Here is a 25,737-nt window from a genome sequence, read left to right as displayed (position 1 = left end):
TGAAGTACGGACACCAATACCATCAGTTTGCATTAGCTGTGGTGGTATAAAGAAAGGCTTGCACCACTGCAGCTAAAACAGCATCCTACATCCAGGCAAGCAGGATAGACAATACTTCCTTTGCACCCTCTTAGCACAAGGAATCTAATTACCCTTGCATCCAAAGGGTAGGTGCTCAGCGCACTAGCCTACAGGATAGGGGTTGTTTGTCCTTAGGACATAAATGAAGCTGGCTGCATTGAATGTGAGTTTTGCCATAGCTGAATTTAGCAACTGATGGTGTCAACCTGTAGTGAGGAATAAATAGGCAATGAATCTAGTGCATGTTATGTCAAATCAAGGAGCTGTTTTTTTTCTTTGCTTTCCCCCCCAGGCTCTCATTGCAGAAACTGTAGGCAGCTATGAAACTATGGACCTCTACAGACATACAACTGAACTCAGCATGCATGTAAGTACTTGTCAGGTTCAGACCACTAAATAGGTAGCTGAGGACTGTCAGAAGGCTACCTAGAGAACCATTAGAGTTTTGCATGTTTCTGGTATACTTTGTTCAGGTCTATTATATGGGTCTTCTGAAACATGACTGCTGTGTTTGTTTCAAGGAGAGTGGGGTTGCCAACGTTTTTGGACCAGTGGGCACATATCACATTTTGAGAGAGTGCTGAGGGTGCCTGTCACAAAATTGGGGGGCATGGCATAACACAAAATTAGAGACAATATGGTGATTGCTGCTTCTTCCCACCCTCCAGACAACCTTATGTTTACCATGGAAAGTCAGCTATATTTTGATGATCCTGATTGTTAAAGATAAAGCTGTTAAAGGCACAAGGACCGTGTTTTCCCCCAATGCCAGTTCTAAACCAAAGTCTAGGCTGCCATCCTGTACCAACTTACCTGGGAGTAAGCCCCCTTAAACACAAAGAGTCTTGCTTCTGAAATAGATATGTATACCATTTTACTGTAAATTAACTGTATGGAAAAATTCTTACTGAGTGCCTGGACATCAGCTCCTGCACAGCAAGAAACATGCCTTACTTTGTGACCTCCAGTCTAAATTAATCAAAGGGCTGGTGTTTGGCTTGAGCAATAAGAATAGCAAAAGACGGTGTTAATCCAGGTATCTTGTTTACACTCTGGAGGAGTATTTGCTTAGAGCAAGAATAAAAGATTTAAGATTTCCTAATTGCATAGTTATTCATTCCAGTTGTGTTTGTGTTCAATCAGACTGAGGGAGCAAAAGGTTATGCCCACTGGGTGTGCTCAACCCTGCAGGATAAAACCAACAGAAACACTGAACTGTATAGATACAATATTCTTCAGATGAATGCTATTCCAGCAGCACAGATTGCTCTGACCAAATACACAGGTAATTTGATTGTATATTTAAAGTGTCATACTAGTTCCTATTTCCTTGTTCTGACTTGTTTAAACCTCAGTTAAGTTAGCTGGTTACTGAAAATGGAACCCAGTGATTTATAAAGTTTGCATTGTTTAGGGAGCGTGGATAGTATGATAGGGGAAAAAACCCTCTCTCATACTAGAACTTAGGGTCACCTAAAAAAATTGATAATTGGGAGGTTCAGAACAGACAAAAGGCGGTACTATTTCAGACAAAACCTAGTTTATGGAGTTTGCTACCACAAGATAGTGTAAACTTTTTTTAAAAAAAGATTTATACAGTTTCATGGGGGATAGATGTATAACTTGCTGTTAGTCATGGTAGCTAAGTAGAACTTCTATGTATACATCTGAGTACCACAAGCTAGGGACAAACAGGGCAAGGCTGCTGCATTCATGCCTTCCTTGTAAGTGTTTTAGTGGCATCACTTAGCTACTCTTGAAAACAGGATGTTAAGCTCAGTGGACTCTTGATGTGAACCAGTGAGGCTGCTCTTCTGTCCTTATAGCCTAAAAACAGTGATAGCCATAAGAATAGCCTGTTGGATCAGGCCAATGGCCCATCTAGTCCAGCATCCTGTTCTCATGATGGCCAGCCACATGCCTCTGGGAAGCCATCCTTATTTGGCAGGTGTACCAAAAGTCTTATCTAAAGTGTATGAGATAGTGCCATTCTAGAGTTTCAGTGGTAGAGGGGGGAGTTTCACAGCAATGCCTACTCTTCAGTACAATTGTGATAAATTTGCCCCATAGCGGTGTATTGGAATAATATTTGTTGTTAAGGTTTATATCTCATTACCAGAGATAAAAGGCTCTCTTAAAGAATAATCACAGTGAATCTGAAATGTACCCCTCCCCTTCTGTAAATAACACCTGAGACATGCTATTATAACATTAAATTGAGCTTTCTTTATCTTGCCTCCTTAGTGGTGGGTTTTTTTCCATTTTATTTTGTGTGTGCATGTTTCTGTCATTTGTCCTTGCAGAAAGAATCCAAGACGATGCATGTGCCTTCACAATGCTTGGTTATTTGAATGAATATCTCCAACTAAAGAAGCAGGCGGCAGATGCCTACCAAAGGTAAACTGTGTTACAACAACGACTAAAGATGGTACAGCCAAGAGATCCTTTCTGGTATATCTTAACAAATGGGCAGATCGATACAGGAGAAGGCATTATTTCAGGTATCCTGGCCCCAGGTTGCTTTGTAAGTCAGTACAAGTACCTTGAAGTGGGCTTGGTAGCATATAGGCAGCTGGTGCAGTTCTTTCAGAACTGGTGTTAGAGGTTCACAGTGGGCCACCCCCAGAGATAGCAAGTAGACATCATAAAATGATCAAAATCAACAGTTTTTATATTTGTTTTTAAAATACAAATAATAAAGTTACATGTCTGAGGAGGCCTTTCTAAACAAAGAGGTTTTTAGCAGGCATTGAAAACAATACAGTGAAGTTGCCTGGCTAATATTAGTTCACTAATAGGCAAAAAACCTTGCGGTTTGAGAACGTAGCTATAGCCAACAGATATTTCTATCAAACTTTAAAATGCAGGGGAATTGGGCAGCTATAGTGAATGCACCAGGGGAGCAGGAGACCTGACCTCCTCTCTGAGATACTATACTGCCCTACAAATCTGTCAAAATGCAAACACAATTTGGGTTGGTCTTTCACAGTCCAATCCACTTCCTGTGTAGCTTGGAAGAATTTGGTAACATGGAGGGGAGGGGAGGGGGAGGGAGGGAGGAAGGGGGAGGGGAGGGGAGGGGAGGGGAGGAGATTAGATGGATAGGCTCTGGGCACAGGATAAGGCCCTTTCCTTTCCAAAAGGAACACACTGTGAACAGTATCATGCTTTTTCAGAGTTTCCCCACCTTTTTATTCTACATCAGGCACATGTAGCCTCCCACCCAAATTTAAACCAAAGCTGTCCCTGGCCACATCCACACCATACCTCTATTCCACTTTAGATGGTTATGGCTTGCCCCAAAGAATCTTGGGAAGTGTAGTTAGTGAAGGGTGCTGAGAGTTGCTAGGAGATGCCCTGTTCCCCTCACAGACATTCAATCAGAGCGGCTGACTGTTAAACCCCTCTGGCCGCTGGAGCTCTGTCAGGGGAATAGGCGTCTCATCTCAGCACCCTTCACAAACTTCCCAGGATTCTTTGGGGGAAGCCATGACTGTTTAAAGTGGAATAAAGGTCTGGTGTGAGTGTGGCCCGCTGATTAGGCAAGCCCACCAGCTGTGAGTCCAGCTTTTAGAACACTGACAGTTGGTTCTTACTGAGCATGTCCAACATTATCATTGAGATCAAGCCAAAATTTCTTAAATTAATTATAAATCAGCTAGGCATTTTTTTTTACCTTTTAAACTGCAGAAAATGAAGGTCAGAGTATGGGACAAGGTCAGTAATAGGATTACAGGTACTCTGTGAACATGGCTGATTTTTAATTAATTTCAACAGATTATGAGAACTCTGACAGAAAAAAGTCCAAAAGGGGTCTGTTTCCCCCCTCTTTTTACACTTTGAACTCTTGATTCTCTCTGATTGTTTTGTGTATCATCATGAAAATTTAGATGGTTGTTAAGCAAGCATTACTGAGTTCAGAACTGTAAGTTTTGTAAGATTTTATTTTGAAATGAGTTTATGGGAAGGATCAGAATGGCATGGGGGTATTTTCAATTTAATATTGCGAAAGGAAAAAAATCCATGCTGACTAGTATATAGCCACTCTCAGGGCTGTATAATAAGCAGTGAGTTCCAGAGAATAGGCGCTGCCACACTAAAAGACCAGTTCCTTGCAAGTGCAGAACAAACATTTAAATATGTATCCTGCTTCATCTTGAAAGCTCAAGGAAGATAATCAGATAAGTGGACAGAGATTAAAATCACCTCCAGGAGAGTGGTTTTGTCAAAAACATGCAACAAAATTGTATTTGTTCGCTCTCCCTTTGTGGGCTTGCATTTAGTAACCTCAGTTACAAAAATCAAGCCTTAGTTCTTAAAATTTGGATAAAGTCATCTCAGTAAAATAAGAGTATAGAATTTTGTACGTCTGACACATTTTAGACTAGCTGACATTATGAGCAGTCTTATTTTCAATTTACAGAGCTGTTCTACTGCTGAAAAATTCTGAAGATAATGACAAATACAGTATAGCAATGAGAAATTATGGCAGATCACTTTGGTAAGTCTGCTTATTTTTAGATAAGTTATCATTTTAATTGTCATGTAAGAACTAAGTTATTTTAATTGTCATGTAAGAACTCCTGAAAAATCTTGTAATAATGAATATAACTCTTACAGCGTTCAAACATTGTGGTTATAATGGAAAATGGTATTACTGCATTACTTCTTACAGTAGGTTTTCATACTAATGATGCCACTAATATGTAATGTTATCACATATGAAACTGGATCAGTGTAGTATAGTGGTTAGAGTGCTGGAGTAAGATTGGGAATGCTCGCGTTCAAATCCCCACTGAGCCATGAAACTCCTTAAATGATGTTGGACCAGTCATCATCCCTCATCCTAGCTTACATTACAGGGTTCTTGTAGGGATAAAATGGGTGACATAACCACATACTGTGCCTTGGGATCCTTGGAGGAAAGTCAGGATATAAATAAATAATGAGGAATCCACCAGTATTTTAATCACTGCATTTTTCTGCCCTTTTCAGGTTGTGCAGTGGACTGTCAAATTGTAAATAATCCAAAATGGTTAGACTTGCATTAGGCAATTACACTATTGGAGGATTGTTTCAGCTGCTATATTTCATAATTGATTCCAAACATTAATAGCCAAGATGCAAGCAGAACAAATTATGTTTTTCTTTGGATCCAAGCCTACAGAACTTGAATTGTTCAATGTCAGCTTTGGATACTAATCATCAGTATGCCCTTGGGTGTATGTTTGGTATTACAGATGATTGTTTGATCTGTGTAGTGCCACCAGTGTGCATGGTGCCTTACAGACTACAAGAAGGAGGTCCCTGCCCCTAAGTGTTTACAGTCTAAAATTCAGCAACAAGACAGAGAAAGGGGAGGGAAGGAGAGGCAGGGGAAACGGGGAAGTGGTCTGTGATTGTTTCAGTTGCAATGTGTTAGGTTTAATTATAGGCTGATTTTTAGTAGGGCATGGGACCCAGGCAACTCAGTCAAAGGCTTCATGGAAAAAGTGGTTTTTGAAGAAGGATTTGAAGGAAGTAAGGGGAGAGCATCATGTAGATTGACTTTTGCTTAACGATGATTCCTTATGTATGCAAAATGTGTTTTTTTAATCTCATAAATAATACATTTTCAAAGATCACTAATATATTTAAAGTAGCCAGTTCTCAAGCACAGGGCTTTTCCATATAAATTCAGCACCTTAAATTATAGTCCCAAATCTCCTTAGAGCCAAATTCCGTTCTGAGCCAAATTTTACATAATTTCTGAAGGTAAATTAACCAAAAAACTAAATCTCACTCACAAATGAACTACTGCATCATGTCAAAGATAGTGGGCACTATTCACTCTTTATGGTTTTATGGTGCTTGATTTCACTAAATGATTTGCAGCCTGTTGTATAAATAGGAGTTTATGAGTAGGCTTGAAAATGATATGAATTACTAGTACATTCTTATTGAGCTTTGTTCTTTTTCCTCCTTGAAAGTGCTCTAGGTCATTATGATGATGCCATCCAGGCTTACTTGTTGACTCATCTCACAGAATTTGATGATATTGTAGGACTTGCCCAGGCTTACTTCAAGAAAGGACATTTCCAAGAAAGTCAGAAGGGTGAGTGTTTCACACATACCACATCCCTTCAGTAGAATTAGTATGAATTTGCAGCATCAGCTAGATTCTGCTGTGATATATAAACATGCATTAAGATCACAATGTTCTTTACCGAAGAAGAGTGACTATGGATTAACGTACTCTTCTCATAAGTTCCTTTCTACATCATACAAATGATACCTGTCAGCTTCATACGAATGAGCTGCGCTCCAGATTGGTCCATTCAGCTAATATAAGTGGTTGAATGACAAGCTTAGTATCCAGCCAGAATTTGTGGTTGCCAAGATCCTGCCCAACCCCTGTCAGGGTGGGTCAGAGTCTCACCTCTGAAATTTCACTGAGCTTTTGAGAACCTCTTGAGTGCAGTACATCACTGAATATTCCAAGCCCTCTTCCAGTCTTGGAGCTGGAAAGTGGGAGCAGGGGTCACCCTTGCAGTTCCTCTATGCTTGGAAGACACCTCTGGAGGCCAGGGGAGAATAAATAATCCCCAGCCTTCTTCCTCAGCCCAGCCATCCTAAGCTTTGTGAAGCTGATGGGATGGGGATCATCCTCACAGAAACGCTGTGCTTCTGATGAACTCCAAACATCTGCAAAAAGCAACAGGACACAGGCAAGCTTTGAGCTAGGGAGTGAGAGTTAAGGGGCCATATCTGTAGTTACACTGCATTTCCAAGGCACTGGGAATATCTCTGTGCAGAACAACTTTAGAAATAATCATTACTTGCCACCTTTCCTAGCTCTAAGCTCAAGAGGAGGGCTGGTTTGGCCTTTGGTGAGTAGGGAGAACATATTTGTAGACATCTGCCATTGAAGAGCAGTTTTGGCCACACAGTTTGTTCAGCCAGCTTTTTTGTATTTGTTTGCAGCCATCCCACAAAGGACAAAACTTGTAATTTCCAGTGATGCTGTCCCCCTCCCCGCCCATTGTGACTGTATACTGAACTGTTGAGTTGAGAGTGTGGGCACTGCCATGCAGGCAATGTCTCCTATGAGCCAAAGATTCAGGTTGAATGCATCCTCATTGGGCCACTTCAGATGTTACTTTGCCCTTGGGTATCTATCTGGAGGATTAGGACAGGCTTAAGGCTTCTCCTGTCTCCTACCTAGAAGAATAATAAGCTGGAAACTAAATAAAAGCTGTATTTGGGTGCTCTTAGTAATGTCCATTCTAACTAAATGAGCCATATACAAATAGTCCACTACAGAAGATATTTTTAAGGTATGGCGCTGTTTGTCTAGGGGGAAGTCAAGGCAATCTTTGGCCATGGCTGCTTTTCGCTATTTTGAATGTTTACACTTTTATTCCTATTTTATTTCTAGCTTATGAGAAAGCACTTTCCATTGCTGAAAATGAGCAAGACAAAGCATATGTTCTAACAGCCATTGCAATAATGGAATACAAGGAGAATCAAGTGGATGCTGCAAAAACCCTCTTATTTAAGTGGTATGTAATAGGTTCTTGCATTTATCTAAAGCAATAATTGAAGTAATTTTCAAGTAATCATCCCTCTTTCAAATAGCAAAATGCAAGTGATGAGTGCTGGCAGGATTATAGGCAAAACGAGGCCACTGAGAAGGAAGAGGAAGATACCAGCATGTTCAGGAGAATCCTAAGGCCTGCAGAAATACAAAACATTTTTTTTAAAACCAAAGGGATAACTCTTCCCTTCCTCCCTCCAGTCCTATGAGGACTGCATATGCTTACCAGCTACAAAATATAAAGTAGCAATTAGGTTAAAAGGACAGCAGATAAAGGGGAGTAGAATGCCCTGCTTGGATGGAATGGCTGGCTGGAGCCCTAAAGAGAAACACTCTTTTTAGTTGGGAGAATACATGTTGTAGATCCCACACTGAGCTCAGTAGCCAAATACCTTCTGATTAAAAGCAAAATGGTGATGCCCAAAAGTTCTTCATACTGAGGGGAATTAAAAGAGACTTTTTTTTTTGAAACCCCAAAATAGCCTGACAAAAGCTTCTAAATTTCCACAGAAAGGAGGGGGCTCATAAGGGCTCCTGCTTTCGGGCTTCCCATAAGCATCTGGATGGCCGCTGTGAGAACAGGATGTTGTACTCAATAGACCTTTGGCCTGATCCAGCAGGCTCTTTGTATGTTCTTAAGGGACCAGAGGTTGTGAAGACTGAGTAATTCTTGTACTGAGAGTGACTGAGATTGGAATGTTAGACTGTCAATTGAAAACTGCACTTTTCTCTCTCTCCTCTCCCTGCCCCCACCCCACTCCATCCCCTGGGCCCTGCCCAGAGGCCTGGACAGTACTTACAATGCTCCTTTTCCAGATTTATTGGATTCCTGAACAAGACCACCCATAGAGTGTGGGGACACATTGCAGCATTCTGTTGTAGGTCCCACTTGTATTAACCTGTTTGGAATCTTTTAATTTGACTTTGCCCTGTTTACAAAATATTTTTTCAGTAAATTGTCTTTGGGCATTCCTCTAAGAAGCCTTAAGATGGTGGTGCTGGTAATCTGGAAACAGGAAGGAACAGAGAATTGGGTTCTGCAGCAAAATGCAACATCTGTGACATTTTTAACATGGATCAGAAATGCTTGCCTCTTACTATTATGTAGATCTCAAATTCCCTGAAATACTGAAGGATTCTGATCAAGCATTCGTTAGGCCTGAAGCACTTGATAACCAGATATAAAAAATAGCCATTTCAGCAACATTCCTATTTTTACCATAGGTTGAATCACTAAGAGCATCCTACACAATATTAGTCATTTGTTTTAGAAAGAAAGGGTAAACATACTTCAACAATGCATTTTACAGCACTGTAAAATGTTGGCTATTAATCTAAAAGTTAAGTTTTATGTTGCTTCAATAAACTGGCAGTAATAAATAAAAATGAATGTAATTAAAAAAATGAATTTGCTGGAAATATGGGTGAAACAGCCAAAGGTCAAGGTTGTCTCAGCGTTTGTCTTCATATAAAATTTCAGTCCAGTTTTGCTGAGCCACAGTTTTGAGATTTTTCTTCCAGTTGCCCACAGGAGGTGTTGTAAGAACCTGTCTTTTGTATTGATTTTTCACTAGCAATTAAACATTAGCTACAATGGTAGTTATAGCTGAACTTATCCCATTGTAAAGTATTGTTAGTGTGGGATGCCTGTAGACTTTCACCTTGATCCACTGAGCCCTTTTTCCAGTTGGGTGGGTTTGCTTGTTTCTGAGTTTTTATCAATTGTATGAGCTTATCTGTATTAATCAATTGTATCTGCACATATCTGCATATGTATAAACATATCTTCAGATATTATCTTTTTCTTAACAGAATAAATATTGCAGTGCTAACTTTACTCTTTTTACTTCACACAAACTTTCTGTAATCTTTCAGATTTTGACAGATCATAGTGAAATGGCATAGTAGATATAAGTGTCACTACTTTTACAAGCTGAAAATTCACTGTAGGAATTGGAAGATAAATTAATTGCATAGTGGAGCCATTCAGATATAATGCCATACGTGTGGCTTGGTGCTACAAGAATGAGCAGGCCCAATCCTCTGGATCATGGAATCCCTCCTTCGCTCTCATTCTGAGATTAAAGACTTCAGTCCTGGTTTGCAGTAGACCCTAGTTTGCCATTATACTAACTATGGTGAGCTATGATTTTTTCAAACCGCAGTCTGAATGAGAGAGTCTCCTCAGAGCAGGATCAGGAGAATTTGAAGATACTAAAAGGAATTTCCTCATCATTTCTATATGCTACCAACATTTTGCCATACACTTTATTATTATTATTATTATTTATTTGATTTGTTAGACGCTCATCTGGCTGACTTTCCAGCCACTCTGAGCGATGTACAATACAGCATATAACACATCAAAATATCAGAAACATCAAAAAACTATAACAGTATAACAGTAACAATAAACAATATAATTAAACAATGTCATAGAACCAAGTTCAGAATACAGTATCAGGGCGCTTCGCTTGTGTCAATCCCGAAGGTGCGCCTTCAGATAAAAAGTTCACGGTAGCAGCAAATGGATGAAGAGCAGGAAGTGGAACTGTTAATGGGTACAGTTCCAGCTCCAAAGACACTGGATGAATGTTCTAGAGTTCTTATCCTTCAAGTAGAGTATGCATACTGCACCATGTCATTTAGTGGGTGAGTTAATGTGTGTTATCTCTTAAACAAAAAAGCAAAAGCTGTTGTGGGGTGTGCATCTACCTTTGCAAATATTCTATTATACTGTGCTGCTGCTATCTTTTACTCTAAAAGTGATTGTCATCAGTACCATTGCAGGTGCAAGAGCATACCCTTTTTTGTTTTTTAATCAACTGTCAGATCACTCTTTAACAAAGAGATATACTACCATTTTTTTTTATCATCCATTCATCATTTAATTTAAAAGCAAAAACTCAGATCTTTAGAGGTCAGGGATTCTTGATGCTGCTACAGTTGGAGTTATCCCATTGGTAACATCTCTCAAGTTCTGGTTTCCATATTACACTTTTCCATATGATCTCAAAGAGGTTATTTGGCTCTGTATGAAAAGATCTTAGGGGCAGAATATGATTCACCTCTCAATAGGCTTAGATTTGTAAATTCAGTTATGCAACTTGCAAGGAAAGCAACCTCATTGGAAATTTTAACTGCCATGTCCAGCATTGTAAATCTTTTATTTCTCCACGATTTTGGACCAAGGTGCTGAAAGGATGCAGTTTCTTGTTAGAAGTAGAAAACTCAACTGCCTTAATCTGAGAATGAACATATAAAGTTGACTTGGATGAAGTCAAACCATTGGTCCATCTATCCCAGAACTATATACTCCAGCTGGCAGTAGCTTTTAAAAGACTTACGTCTTTTCTGTTTCTGTTACAAGAATCCTGACTCTGCTACCTGAGTAAGGACTTCTCTTACACAGGTAGCAGAGTCAGGATTCTTACAACTGGGGATGCAAGGGTTTAACGGGGCTCTTCTACATGCAAAATGTACACTGCCAATGAAGTTTGGCTCCTTCCCATTTTGTTGTTTGTAATGCTTCAGAAAGACAAGTAATTTTTCAGATGGCATTTAGATATTAGATGCCAAGTAAATAACAGATGTTTCATATTTTACTTAAGGGTTATAGTGCACCAAATAACCATTTATCTGTGTTGTGCTTACAGTTCTATATTACAGGAACCTAATATGGAAAGTCTGCAAGCTTTATGCACTTTAGGGCTGATAAAGCAGGATGGTACACTTGCAACAGCAGCACTTAAAGAATTATTAAAGCATGTAGAAAGAAAGGATAACGTTTATGAGAGGTGCCTTCTTACATCAGCTGTCTTTGCATTACAAGGCAGAAACCTGGCTGTTCAGAGACAAGTTTCTAAAGTTGTCCACAGGTATGTAATCTGTTCTTTCCAAAATGAATTGTGTTACATTTATATCCCACTTTTCCTTCAAGGACTGCTGTTTTGACATTAAACCACCCATTGAGGTAGGCTAGGTTGTGAAAGAGGCTTGCTAAGGCTGCCTTATGAGCTGTATACTTGAGCCAAGCTGGGTGGAGATTTGAACCCTTGCACTGTTTTTCTCCCCCCCCCTTTTAATTCAAAGTGAAGCCTTTTCATCTGGATGTGTCCAGATTACTGCTCTCTCCTTTGATGGTGATGAGGAAAGTTCTAATCCAGTTAATATCCTGGCCTTTATGGGTTTTTTTCAAAGTTCTGAAAATTCAGCTAAATGAATTTTCCCAACTTAATGTGGATAACTGGGCTTGAGCCCAGTGTGACATGGTCACACCGCGGTTCTCAGGGCAGCCTTCTGTGGCCAAGCAAACTGCAGCTTGATGGCTTAGGGCTTATTAAAATATCATCTGATAAAGCTGGAATGTGTTGCAACTACTTCAGTGTCCTAATCAGTGTATTGCTTTCCATGTATTCCTGTTACACTAATAATAGTGGCACTGAAATCTTAACGTTCATGCTATTCCTCTTGATAGGATTCATTTAGGAATAATAATCCTGTTTTTATAAAACCTTCGCATTGTATCTAATAGCATCACAACTAGTAATGGCAATTGCAGAACTGGGGACTCAGGAGTTCACTCGCAACTCATTATTAGCCAAACTCAAACAAAGTTTGAAGTGGGCTCCTTTATACTCCAGTCATGTCGCCAGGACTGCAGTAGTGTCCAAATTTCAGAGCTGGTCTAGGAAAAGGTTACTTTCTGTTTAGCCTTTAAAAAAAATACTCATTTTAGCAGAATCCATTTTGAATTGAATCAAGGGAGAGCTGATCCATCACTAATTACAACTTATAAGGGAAATGGTTTTTGAACTTGAGTAAGCTTTGGTCCTGTCTTTGGAGTCTTGATCTGTCGGTATAATTTTGAGATTTGAATCTTAATAACCTACTTGCTATGTATGTTGCTCTCAAATGAATTATTGCACTTGATTATGTCCTCCATCCTTAAACCACTTGAATTTTATACATGTTGGTTTCCTTTTCTGTCCGGTAAGTTTGAAGGTGCTGGCTTAGAAAGAGTCACTTAAGAGTGCAAGTTTTATAACATCAGTCCATGTTAATGGATTCTACTACTATTCAAGACAGCAATTTCAAACTGCTGTGGTCTCTTCCCTAGCAACCCAGATAATCCTGCCCTGTGGTCTCTTCTGTCTCGACTGGTACCTCGGTATACACCGCAAAATGCAAAGGTGAATATTCATAGAGTGAAACATAATAGAGGCTTTTACTTATGTATTATAATTCAGTAAATAAGAATTTGACATCAACAACTGTGCACACAACTGTTTTGACAAGTAGCCTTCAACATAATCTGTTTGTCAAATAGGCATTAATATTACCCATTCTGTTTTCAGAAAATAAATATCGTCTAACATCTCTATATACTGATAGTGATTTTTGGATCCATGCGTGGGTGCCTGGGTTCACTATTTCAGGATTAGCAAGGACAGACTAAGGTGTCTGCTGATGAAAGAGGCAGGTTGCCTCCTAATGCATCACTAACCTCTCATACTCCCCCTCCAAGATCTTCAAAGCACTCATAGTTCTGATGTAAGTGGGTTAGGTCTTGTTGATGGGGCTGTTCAGCAGCTGAGACTAACATATATGCCATAGAAATGGGCCTCTCCAGTGGCAATGGTGAGTTGGATAATTTAGGATAGGGATTGTGTGGGGTAAGTTAAAGCTTTCACATTCCATTTGAGGTCTATGGTCTGTTGTATTCAGTGTAGCTGATCATGGCCCTCTGTGAATATTGCCTAGGTGGCAATTCTTGGGGTGTGCTAACTGTGTCATGAGGTTGTATTTACCAATCTGTGCAAAGTTCCTTTCATCCCCTGTGCTCATCTTCTTGGATAGATTCAATCTCACTCAGCTCATGGAATTACCTGTCTCAGGGTCAAGCTAGACTTCATGTTTGTCACATAGCTTGCTCTTGGTCTAGCTTGCTCTCCATGGTTTGTATGGAGGTGGACCTAAATTGGGCTGGGGGTGCTGGGAGAAGCCTTTAACCCCTTTCCCCTTGCTGCAGTACAAATTGGAATTGCCATGTGCCTGCTATTTGCAATGAGATGAAGGCTTTCCTTCCGTTGCAAATAGGAGACATGGAGGATGATTCCAACAGGGACAAAGGGTTAAATCCCCCATTGTCACCACCCCCAATCTAGTTCCTCCTCTGTCAGCTGTTTGTGAAAGAAAAAGCCAGCTACACAGGGGAAGCTAAGTGACAAATGTTTTCTGTACCAATAGTTGCTCTCATTGAGTTTCTGCTTGTTGTCTCTATGGAATGGTACCTTACCAGCAAAGATGTAGAAAGGAAGAGGGCAAAGGGAGCAAATGACAACTTGATTTTTCCCCATCATTTTTTTGGAAGTCAGAATATTTAAATGTACAAAGCTATTTGACATGTTCACATGCATTGATCCAAAGGGCAGAAGAATTATCTGACTAATGGATATCTCAGACTTTTATTACTCTCATACCATAAACAGACCAATATTTTATCTTGCAGGGTGGGGCTGTGGCAGGAACTGTTGCTCATATTCATGATTTAAACCATGGAAAGGTTAGTATATTCCCTTATCAAAAAGTTTTTTCTGTGTTGAATTTAGCGTGTACTTTTGTTAGTCAAGGAATAAATTAAAAATTCACTTGCTATATATTTTCTTGCTTAGAAAGCCTTGCTGAATACTGCAGTTAATCAGTTGGCATTAGGATGTCACACAGCTGAAAATGAAAAGAACAATGCACTGAAGAATATTCAAAAGGCAGCCCATCTTTCTCCAGGTAACCTTTCCTTCTAAATCCACAATTAATTTTTCTAAACCCAGAATTTTAAACCAGATTAGGGACGTTGTCTGTAAAATGTCTTAGCTGAGTAGCAAAGTAAGTTCTTTGGGGGCAGTCTGACATTACTTGGCTGTGAACATTTATTATGATGCATAGAAAATGAAGTTACAGTTAGCCCGCCACTCATGATAAGCAAAGTCAATAGAAGTTTTCATAATGAAGTCCTCACTTTGAACTGTTTGCAAAATTAACAGTCAACCTGAACACCTTACTTTTATCTGCTTACAAAATTAGAATTATAAATGGGACATTGCACTTCCAGACCAACACATTCCGTATCTGAAGATGTTTTATTACACAGTTAAATTATTACAGAAAGCTGTTAGTTAGAACAGCCTTCCTTAACCTTGTGCTCTCCAGATGTTTGGACTACAACTCCCATCATTCCTGACTATTGGTCATGGTATGTCTGGGGCTGATGGAAGTTGGAGGGCACCAGGTTGAGTAAGGTTGGGTTAGAATATACTTTATTAAATGTAATATTTTGTGTGTGGCTTTAGTTCAGTTCTCCCCAGAGTTGCATTATTTGCCACTTCTTTAAACCTGAGGCTGTTCTTGGCAAGGGCACTGACTCGGAGGCCTGTCGCAGCTATTCCCAAGGCAGAGAATGGGCAGGTTTCATGCAAAGTCTAGAAAGGACACTTCTTCAGAAAGAAGGTTCAAGAATATGGAGATCACCACCTGTTTGACTCTTGAGAAAGAGGATTTACATGGGCGTGTGTGTTGCTGCTGTGGATTATTGGAAGATATAACCCATCCTTTGTGGATCTCTTTACTGAGAGGCAGAGGAGTCGTGGGAATAGCTAGACATCCCTCTTTTGAGAATGTGGTGTTAATGGGGAATAACTTTGAAAGTGGGATTGGTTTGGGTGGGAGAGGCAGAGACTGAACTCCACGCTTTAACGGCTTGAACAAATTTAATGTGAGGATGAAGGAAATATGAGGCCTTGTTTCTGACCTCGAAGGATAAAAGAGGAAGGGAGCTGTTTTGTAGGTATTCATTTACAGGGTTCTAAGATGTTCTCAGCCTTTCAGATGTTCTCCTTCCTCTTTCATGGAATGAAAACTGAAATATAAACTATGTCGAGATGCATTTTTATAGTTATTTATTTATTAGATTTATATTCCGCCCTTCCTCCTAGTAGGAGCTCCTGATATTGCTTCTGATATTCTGGCACAGGGATACTAAGGAAAAATGCTTATGAGCAACTCTTCCTAAGCAACTGTCTGCTTCTGAGACACTGAAATGTCTTCTGTGCATTTGTGAATCTACCTAAGTGGGGGGAAAACCCACCTATTTTATTTTATTTATTATTCAATTTATATCCTGTTCTTCCTCCCAGTAGGAGCCCCCAAACACTAAAAACACTCTAAAACATCTTAAAAACAAACTTTAAAATATATTAAAACAAAACAACATTCACTAAGCATTTAAGCTTTGCATGTAACTAGTTCTTGTATTCTGAATCATTACAGTGTTTTCTACTCAGAGAACTGTTTTTACAGTGTTGCATTGCTTTTAATGACATCTCGCAATGTGGGTTTTTAAGTGTCTTGTGTGTGCAAGCATCCAGGGGTTTATTCCTTTTACTTCTTCAGTTTTGCATCGCTGGGTACATGCACTTGTGTAACTGCTCACTTGGTGTACTTTGATAATGCAGCTAGCTCATGTTTGTTTCAGATGATCCTGCTGCTTGGGCTGTGCTCCTGGCTGCCTGTCATGCTGAAAATTCAATTGTTTGTCTGCATAATACAGAGCCCAAGAGGACAAATTTGGAAAAAATGATTGTACCGACAATCTCAGCAAAAAGTAAGGCTTTGTGTTGTTACAAAGAAGTCGTTTTGAAATGAAACCTTTATAATTTTTTTCTCATTTGAAATGATTAGTTAATGAGAGCATTACTCAAAATTTTTACTGTTTGTTTTTTGTATGTTTATAAAATAATAAAAAACACTTTCTGTGGGTGCAGAATGGTCTGTGCAGTGTAGATAAAGTTACTGTATCCTCAAGGATAATCCATAAAATTTGGATGAGGTTTAGAGATTCTTTAGACGTGCTCTTGTTTTGAGCCGTCATCACAAGAGAAAGTGGCAGAGCCACTGTTGCCACTCGATCTAAGAGCCAGGGAGAGAGGCTGGTCTACCTCTGATCCTTGACATCTCCAGTCAGGGCTGGGAGAGACCCCCACCTGAAATCTTGGAGAGTCACTGTCAGTCAGTAGCAATAGACAATATGGAGCTAGATAATACTGAGCCAGATGGATAGTAGTCTGACTCTGTATAAGGCAGCTTGTTATCTTTCACAGGCGGTGGAATGCAGTGGTAGAATGAGCTGTACCATTTTGAGGCTAAAAGTGGGAGAAAACATTTTTGAATGTTCTGTGTAAATGAGATCCCTGCAAATAGAAAACTAGTACATCAAAGAATGGACTAGATTAGAACCTTTCTCTCTGATGGCCAGTTATTTTACTTTCAGGATGTTTTTGACATGGAGAAGCATTCAAAAATTGCATTCTCTTTCCTCCCCTTAACACCTGCAGCCTCATATGATACAGTTTATTCTGCTACTTCACTGTCATATAGATCAGGCCTAAGTAGCTGCTGCAGGGACATGGCTCCTTAGTGGCTCCTTCATCCCTTGGCCATACTGAAGATTAGTGTGATCAACAGCTAGATAGTATACACTACTATTTCTATGCAAATGTATATGCATAATAGTGTTTCTTCTGGTTGCAAAGAACATTAGCGTGGTTAGCAAGTCACGGTAAGCCAATCCATAGCTTAGTGTGAACATACAGGTGTGTAGGCTCCTGGAGATTGTGGCTACTTATTTATTTATTTATTTATTTATTTATTAAATTTATTAGTCGCCCATCTGGCTGGTTGTCCAGCCACTCTGGGTGACGTACAAGATAAAAAACAATACATTAAAACGTTAAAATTTAAACCATAACAGTAAAAACCTAACCCACCCCAAAAGCCTGCCTGAACAGCCAGGTCTTCAAGGCCCGGCGGAAGCTCATCATAGAAGGGGCATGGCGGAGATCATTTGGGAGAGAGTTCCACAGGATGGGGGCTACTATTGAAAAAGCCCTCTCTCTAGTCCTCACCAGTCTAGCTGTTTTAACCGGTGGGATCGAGAGAAGGTCTTCTGAGGCTGATCTTGTTGAGCGGCATCCCTGACGATGCTGGAGGCGCTCCTTCAGATAGACTGGGCTAAAACCGTGTAGGGTTTTAAAGGTCAAAACCAACACCTTGAATTGGGCCCGGTAAACAACCGGTAGCCAGTGCAACTCCTTCAGCGCTGGAGTGATGTGATCTTGCCGGCGGCTGCCTTTAATCAGACGAGCTGCCGCATTCTGTACCAGTTGCAGCTTCCGGACCGTTTTCAAGGGTAACCCCACGTAGAGCGCATTACAGTAGTCTAGGCGAGAGGTGACCAGGGCATGTACCACCGGTGGGAGCAGATGGTTGGGAAGGTAGGGGCGCAGCCTCCGTATCAGATGGAGTTGATACAGCGCCGCCCGGCTCACAGCCGAGACTTGAGCCTCCATAGACAGCTGGGAGTCAAGAATGACCCCCAGGCTGCGGACCTGGTCTTTCAGGGGCAATCGTACCCCATTGAGCACCAGGTCCACATCCCCCAGCCTTCCCTTGTCTCCCACAAACAGTACCTCGGTTTTGTCAGGGTTCAGCTTCAGCTTATTCCTTCCCATCCAGCCACTCACCGACTTCAGGCACTTGGACAGGGTTTCTACAGCCAACCTCGGTGAAGATTTAAATGAGAGATAGAGCTGCGTGTCATCCACATACTGATGACATTGCAGCCCAAATCTCCTGATGATTGCCCCCAGCGGCTTTATATAGATGTTGAACAGCATTGGGGAGAGGATGGAACCCTGTGGCACCCCACAAGTGAGAGGCCAAGGATCCGAGACCTCATCCTCCAATGCCACTCTTTGGTACCTACCAGAGAGGAAGGAATGGAACCACTGCAATACAGTGCCCCCCATGCCTAACCTCTTCAGGCGGTCCAGGAGGATAACGTGGTCAACGGTATCGAAAGCCACTGAGAGATGAAGGAGGACAAGGAAGGTGTATTCGCCCCTATCCCATGCCCTCCTCATATCATCTACCCCAAGGCGACCAAGGCTGTTTCAGTCCCATGTCCAGGCCTGAAGCCCGATTGAAATGGATCCAGATAATCCGCTTCCTCCAAGTGCGCTTGCAACTGCTTTGCCACCACCCGCTCAACCGCCTTGCCTAAGAATGGCAAATTTGAGACTGGGTGAAAGTTGTTCAGATCTTGGGGATCCAAGGAGGGCTTCTTTAAGATTGGTTTTATTACTGCCTCCTTGAGCGCTGATGGCATTACTCCCTCTTCGAGAGATGTATTTACCACCATCTTGATCCCCTCACCCAGTCTATCTTTGCAGCTCATAATGAGCCACGATGGGCAAGGATCGAGTAAGCAAGTGGTTGGCTTTAAGGTTGAAAGCACCTTGTCCACTTCATCAGGTTGTTCTGCTGCTGCACTGCACTGCATTGAGCTAAACCATGGTTAGTCTGGAGATAGCTAAACTGTAGCCCAGGTTCAGGACACATGCTAAGCCAAACCCCGGCTTAGCTCAGCACAGTAGCAGAACAACTATGGAGGAGCAAAGTCGCCACAGTCTCCTCTCCCGGAGCTTGCACGCATGCATGCTTATTCATGCTAAGTCATGATTTGGCAATATGTGCAGATTAGGCCATTGTCACACAGCAATGAAGTAATGAGCTTTAATTTTTTTTAGTTAAAGACAAGGATCTTCTACCTTCTTATGCCCAAGCTCTTGAAGAATGGTCTCTTTTCCAAGCTATTACTGGCTTAAATGAGACAGGAAGAACTTCAGAAGCTGAAGCTCTCTGTGCAAAGGTATGTATCAGTGCTCACACAGTTATCTCATTAGGTAAGTTGATAGGTAGAGCATCATCATAAGCTGCAGTTTCCTGGTACGCAGCAGGTATTGGGTGCATTGCATATGTTTAGAATTGCTTGTATATATAACCTCTTCAAATGGCAAGTCTTTGCCAATTTCCCATCTCTACCACAGTAAAAGAAAAAATGATGAGCTGACCCTCTTCCCAAGCCAATTAATCTTGTGTAGTAGCTGAGAAAAGATGCAAGAGACAAGGTCATTAAGGTGCAATGATTATTTAGTGAGCAATTTCTGACACTTTTTGGTTGTCTCCTTTGGGGGAATTTATTCAGCTGTTCACCACATGCAAATTGCATTGCCTTTTAGTAAAATACTTTACTAACAAATAGTTTGGAGGCACATCTTTCCAGAAGACTGTGACCAGTTTTGTAGGGCAACACAGTTCCTTTGCCAAGGTGCATTTGGAATTATTAAATTTCATGACTTTGGTTTCAGTGGAAGAAGTATTAACTGACTTATTAAATAACTGCATCTTATTGGCCTTCCTACCTGTGCCTTTCTTAGAGAAGCAGCATTATCCCACCCCATTTGCTTGCTGATCAATAGATGACATCACCATGGATCCACTCAGTCCCTCCGAGTTATATTATTCACATGGAGGCCCTACGTTTCCTTTAAGCTGCTTCAAATTATTTTCTGTGTTCAACTCTACATGTTGTTTGCCTCTAGGGATTAAAATCTTTTCCAGAACAGCCGACTTTGTACTTGCTTTTAAGGCAAGTTCAGTGTAAACCACTTCTGTATTCTCAAAAAGAGCTTCCTGATGCCATCTTGGAAGAGCTCCGAAAGGCAGTTATGTCCAATTCTACTTCAGTTACAGCTTGGCATGTAAGTCTGAATATATATATATTTATTTGTCACGGTTTTGGATCTCTTTATTATATGAGCATGGTGTGGTACAATAGCAGCTGGTAATGTGAACACTGAGTGAAGCACCACACGGGAGCTGCTCCTAAATCTAACCTGGAAATCAGTCATTAACCATTGAAATTAGTCATTAGATGTATAGAAGATAACAAGTATGGTGTACTATCATCTTTGAGAAGTGAACCCCATCCACCTAGATTCAGAATGGGCTGGGTCTCTCAAAGTTTGTTTGCCTTTTTCTTTTTCTGGAGATTTGTCAAAAACAGGCATGAGCTATTTTTTTAATTATGCAAAACTTGGAAAGTCCCAGCCCATCTCCACCATCACCAGTCCTTCACTTACTGTTCCCTACACTTTTCCATGGTTTCCCACATTTTCCCAGTCTTGCTATATCCTAAGGTGGAGGGTAAAGGGGGAGTCAAAAAGGTTGACAACACTGGGGGCTCTTTCCAAGCTGTTGCTGGCTCTGCGGTCACGGCTTCTGAGCCTGCTTTGCTCATGGGAACACATGAAGCATAGTGTTGTATTCCTCCTGTTCCATTGTCTAGGACATTTTTCTGAAAAAATCCATTCCTAGAGTTCATACCAGTAATGCAAATTCTGAGCATTTTTGGACAAGCTTTCATTGCAGACATTCATGAACTTAAACCGTTTTGGCTTTTGCCTGTCCTTGGAAGGTTGGAAGAGAAGTGAGGAGGAACATTGGTGGGTGAGCCTGGTGCTGAACTATTTATGAGCAGAAACAAAATTTGGAGAGGGAGGGCATTAGTATTGGCTCTTTAATGGCTTGGAGATTTCTAAACAGGTAGAGTTGTTTGTGTACACACACACCTATTTCTTATTTTACTAATTTTCTCTCTTTCCCACCTTTTGTTCACTCTGTGACACTCATTGGGAAGAAGTGTCCAGTGCAATGTGATGAACGTGTATTTGGGAAAATAGTATGGGAAAAAGCCAAACATGGTGATCTTCAGTCAGAGAGCCTGTTTTAGCAGACAGGTGTCTCATGTGACTTTCTCCCCCAAATGGGATGCCACTCCATTGTTACAGCCATTATGTAGTGGTAGACGCCACCATTGGGGCTTGTTCAAGTCGGATTCCAAAGGGGATTGCAAGGGAGAGGAAGGTACATCTGCAGTCAGTGGTTGTTTGAGTCCAGTCATGAGAGAGACAAAGATGCATCTGATGGAAAAACATATTTTTGCAAGTGAAGCAAATTTGACAATTGAGCCATTTAGTTGTCTTGGTGCCTTCAACATCACACCATTAAAATCAATAGAAGTTGACCTCGCTGTCAGTAGAAGATCAGATACTGTAAATTAATCTTGCATCAGGGCATTCTTCTCCAGTTGATCTTTCAGGATCAAAGTGGCCTTTACATTTTCTCTTTGATGCCATTCCTGTGCACATAAATGCACTTGATACACTGCCCAGAGTATATGGCTTCTTGTATTTTATTATTTATTGCAAGCAAAAATGTTTTAACGCCATAGCCAAGAACTGAAAGGACAAAGAGTTGTTAAGCCCTGAGCTATTGTTTCACTTTTTCTTGATAACAAAAGCTCAAGAACACAAATCTGCACTTTGGGGGGGTTTTAAGGCCATGACTCAACCTGCTGTTCCAAGAATTCTCCCTTTGCATGTACCTTCTTCTTTCCTGCTTTTGTAAGTCCTCCAGTATTACCACTGCTAACTTTGACCAATAGCCAAGTTATGAAGGGAGATCAGGCTTGCTTGGAGAAGAGCTATATACCATAGCAGGGGGAAATGCCATTAGTCCTGTTTAATCTTGTTTGGCAGTCTTATAATGTAATAGAACTTTGCTTAACCATTTTGATTTTATTAATATAGGCACAGCTAGTGCATCTGACATAACTTTGCAACCTCACTTTTGTTTTCTTTTTTTCCTCTGATATAAAGTAAGTTTCAGCTACTGCAGTTGCTTACTAACATCTTTTTAAAACAGCAGCCATTGTCAGACTGTTCTAGATTAGATTGGAAAAATCATAGGAATTTTAGTACTCGGTGCCCAAATCACATTAATGCTAAACAAGTGGAACCTGCAACAAAATGTTGCAGTGTAGAGTGCACCTGTTTAGATTTTCAGATACTCAATCCATTACCCCTTCTTCAGGTTTTGGTTTTGTTCTCCTCCCCCCTCCCCTACACACACACACACCTTGAACAGTCAAAGCTCAGCCAAATGCCCAGTTGTGGGTTGGGTCATGCAGAGTGTAGAGGCACTAGTAGGGGAATTGTTGAGAGTCAGGGAGCACAAGCAAGCAGAACAGTGGGCGAGTGACCACCCCCTGCATAATTACTTGCATGGCTGGATGAGTTAAGCAGAGGCAAAAATGAGATTATAGTGGCTTAGACCTGAGTGTTAAGAGGGAAAAATACACAGATATGATATACTGAAAAAGAAAGACGCAGATAATTTTTGGTGAAACCTTGTCTTCGCAATAGTTGCATTCTATGGTTCTTTCACCAGACTGTGAGTTAGGTGTGCCTCACAGAGGTGAGAGAGATGTGAAGGGAGGATTTAGCTGTTCAGGGCCATCTGCTGCTCTTGAGCTTTTTTCCCAAATGTCTGTGCTGAGTTGCGATAGCTAAAGTGCCAGTATATTCCTTTTCAATGCAACAAGGATGGCTGTATGAGTGCCCAAAGATAACAATAGAGAGACCCAGAGTTGCATTTTTAAAATATTTGCTTCTCCTGCAGCAGCTACCTAATTTTGCTAATCCATTTTATCACGGTTTCTATGTGGCTAGCTGATGTGAACTGCACTAAGTTGGAACTTATTGTACTCATGGAAGCCCTCTATCTGGTGGGTATGTTTCATATAAAACAGCTTAAGAATCTTGCTTTATGTTACCATTCACAGCACTTAAGTCAAGGGGAGAAACTGTCCATCTTTAGCTTCTGCTGCTGCCCTGGGCTCCTACTGGGAAGAAGGGTGGGATATAAATTAATAATAATAATAATAATATAGTATTCCCCCTTCAATCCCAGATTTGATTGCAAATTCTAGTTATGAGAAAATTCATTTTTCTCCAGCTCTGTGATCCCTTTTACCCAAATCTAATATGCCTGTTAGGAAACTTCTGGCTAAAACGGGTTGTTGGTCTCATCTGAAAGGTGGCTTTCCCAGGTATCTGCCATCAGGCGGGTATTAGTGCCACCTAGTGTCCAAAGGCAGGAATGCATGGGAGTCAAGACTTCTGATGCTCCTTCCTGGTGTGATCCCAGGCCATTCTGGACTACTCGCATTCAGGACTTAATGAACTTGGAAGAAAAATTAGAAGGAGCAGCACAAACAATGAAAAACTCCACTTGATTCCCACTTAAACAGGAATATGAGAAAGTAGAAGAATTTTTCCTAGGCTGGATTCTTCTGCCTTAGCTGTTCTGTGAGTTCCAGTACTATATTTTGTCTGTATTTTGTGGGCCTTTTTCTCCCCATTTTTCCTTTTGATCCCTTGTTAGCACAAATAAAAATAATAAAAATGCCCATTCCCGCTGGCCTCAGCCTTGCAGCTACTGGGACTTTCCTGTTCCTCCCCATCCAGTTGTCTGAGGGCCGCAGCCTTTTCCCCCCCTCTCCACCCTGTCGTGGCTTGGGAAATTATTGCAGATTATAGTGATAAGGAACAGTGTGGCACTTCTGCAGATGCTTGTATTTTGAGTTTCAACACTTTACAGGAACTTTCACCATTTGTGAGCTTTGTTTTTAAAATAATATTTAATGTAATTATGAGACTAGGCATCAATTAGGCAACAGCAGTAGAAAAACATGAACCCTGGACTTTGTTCCTCTCTCCTCAGTGGTTAGCACAAGTGTACCAGTCACAGGGCATGATGCTGGCCGCAGAGATGTGTTACCGAAAAAGTCTGCAACTGGCATCTCAGCAAGGCAACTGGAGTGGGAAACTCTCTAGTCTACTAAGACTCGCTAAACTTGCCCTGGAAATCTGCATGGTAAGAGAGCCAAGTTCTTCAATGCGATATATATGGGGCTGCCAGTTTGGAAACTACAGAGAGTATAGAATTCAGGGGGCAGATTATTGACCAGGACTAGAAGGTCTAAGCATATTAGATGGATTCTGCCCTGACTGCACTGGCTACCGATTAGTTTCCAGGCTCAATTGAAAGTTCTGGTTTTGCTCTATAAAGCCTTATTTGACTCAGGACCTCAATACCTCAAGGGTTGCCTCTCCCCACATGAACAGTGTTAAATACCACAGTCTTCATCAGAGGCCCTTCTCCATGTGCCTCAGCTGAGAGAGGTGTACAGGGTGGTCACACAAGAACAGGCCTTTTAAGTGGTGTCTCCCCTCTGCTTATGGAATGTTCTTCCCAGTGAAATGTGCCTGGCACCATCATTGTCAGTTTTTTATGTGCCAGGCTGAGACACTTATTTACCCAGGCCTTTAGTATTTATTTATTTATTTAAGTCATTTCTAGACTGCTTTATTGTTTGGGAGACAAATCTCAAAGCGGTTTACAACCTAGATTAGAACATTAAGCCAAACATCACAAAATATTAAAAGAAAACATTACAAATTCAGGCCAAATATGAAAGATACATTCAAAACAGCATAATTAACAGAAAAATAAAAGTATTCTCTTAAACATAAACATTATGAGTTAAAAATCAAATACAAAAATACAAACTGCCAAAACAGCATCATTAGCAATTAATTAAAACAGCTATTCTAGGAGCTGCACCCCCCCCCAATAATCCATCTCAGATATGTCCGTAGCAGTTCTCCATGTCTAAATCCCACTCTGATTCATTCCGACAAACCATACAGATAACTTATCTCTAGCCAAACCACCATTAAGGAGCAAATGTACAAAAATATAATTTACAACTCATTCACCCATTTCTATCCAGGGCAACACAGTGTCATACAAAAAAAACAACGCAACCACTTAGTAGTTAACCTCTGTTGTGGTGCTTATCTTTGTCCTTACTGTGTTGTTGGATGAGCATTTTAAGAATTTTGTATTGTACATTGTTTTAAATATTCTGGCTTTTAATTGATTTTATCCATTTGTATTTTATCTGAAGTTGCCTTGAGGCTTATTTTTAATAAAGTGATTAGCAAAAGTAATAACAGGCAGTATTGAGCTAGCTTTTTGTGTTAATGCTAGACAGCACTGGCATAATGAGATTTCCCCTTTCTTCCTCCCATGTGTGCCCACTCCATACCCAAATCTGCTCTGGAGGGTTAGGAGAACCCCCAAAATAGATTTAGGGGGTGCGCAGGAGGAGAAGAGGGGGAGATTGTTCTGTTATGCAAGGAAGAATCCTTGTGCTGACAGAACAATTGCCTTAGTGCTACATTGCTTACAACCCAACATGATAAAACAAACTGATT

The 25,737-nt window shown here is 40.8% G+C and overlaps 1 protein-coding gene across 7 annotated transcripts in view; it reads left to right on the top strand.

The window, feature by feature from the left end:
• The window catches only part of SKIC3 (SKI3 subunit of superkiller complex), a 68,874-nt gene that overhangs the window by 38,863 nt on the left and 4,274 nt on the right, over positions 1 to 25,737 (top strand). For all 7 annotated transcript variants that reach the window (XM_061622375.1, XM_061622365.1, XM_061622346.1 and 4 more), the window contains 14 exons: positions 374 to 448; positions 1,225 to 1,366; positions 2,385 to 2,478; positions 4,505 to 4,582; positions 6,051 to 6,175; positions 7,499 to 7,622; positions 11,314 to 11,535; positions 12,777 to 12,849; positions 14,169 to 14,222; positions 14,332 to 14,443; positions 16,188 to 16,316; positions 19,300 to 19,421; positions 20,155 to 20,313; positions 24,179 to 24,331. In XM_061622375.1, coding sequence (XP_061478359.1) covers positions 374 to 448; positions 1,225 to 1,366; positions 2,385 to 2,478; positions 4,505 to 4,582; positions 6,051 to 6,175; positions 7,499 to 7,622; positions 11,314 to 11,535; positions 12,777 to 12,849; positions 14,169 to 14,222; positions 14,332 to 14,443; positions 16,188 to 16,316; positions 19,300 to 19,421; positions 20,155 to 20,313; positions 24,179 to 24,331 — 1,662 coding nt within the window. The remainder of the gene's footprint in view (positions 1 to 373; positions 449 to 1,224; positions 1,367 to 2,384; positions 2,479 to 4,504; positions 4,583 to 6,050; positions 6,176 to 7,498; positions 7,623 to 11,313; positions 11,536 to 12,776; positions 12,850 to 14,168; positions 14,223 to 14,331; positions 14,444 to 16,187; positions 16,317 to 19,299; positions 19,422 to 20,154; positions 20,314 to 24,178; positions 24,332 to 25,737) is intronic.

The sequence above is a fragment of the Rhineura floridana genome, chromosome 1 (assembly GCF_030035675.1).
Source record: "Rhineura floridana isolate rRhiFlo1 chromosome 1, rRhiFlo1.hap2, whole genome shotgun sequence".
Taxonomy (NCBI): domain Eukaryota; kingdom Metazoa; phylum Chordata; class Lepidosauria; order Squamata; family Rhineuridae; genus Rhineura; species Rhineura floridana.
The sequence above is the reverse complement of the archived record's forward strand: the minus strand, read 5'-3'. Positions and strand labels throughout refer to the sequence as shown.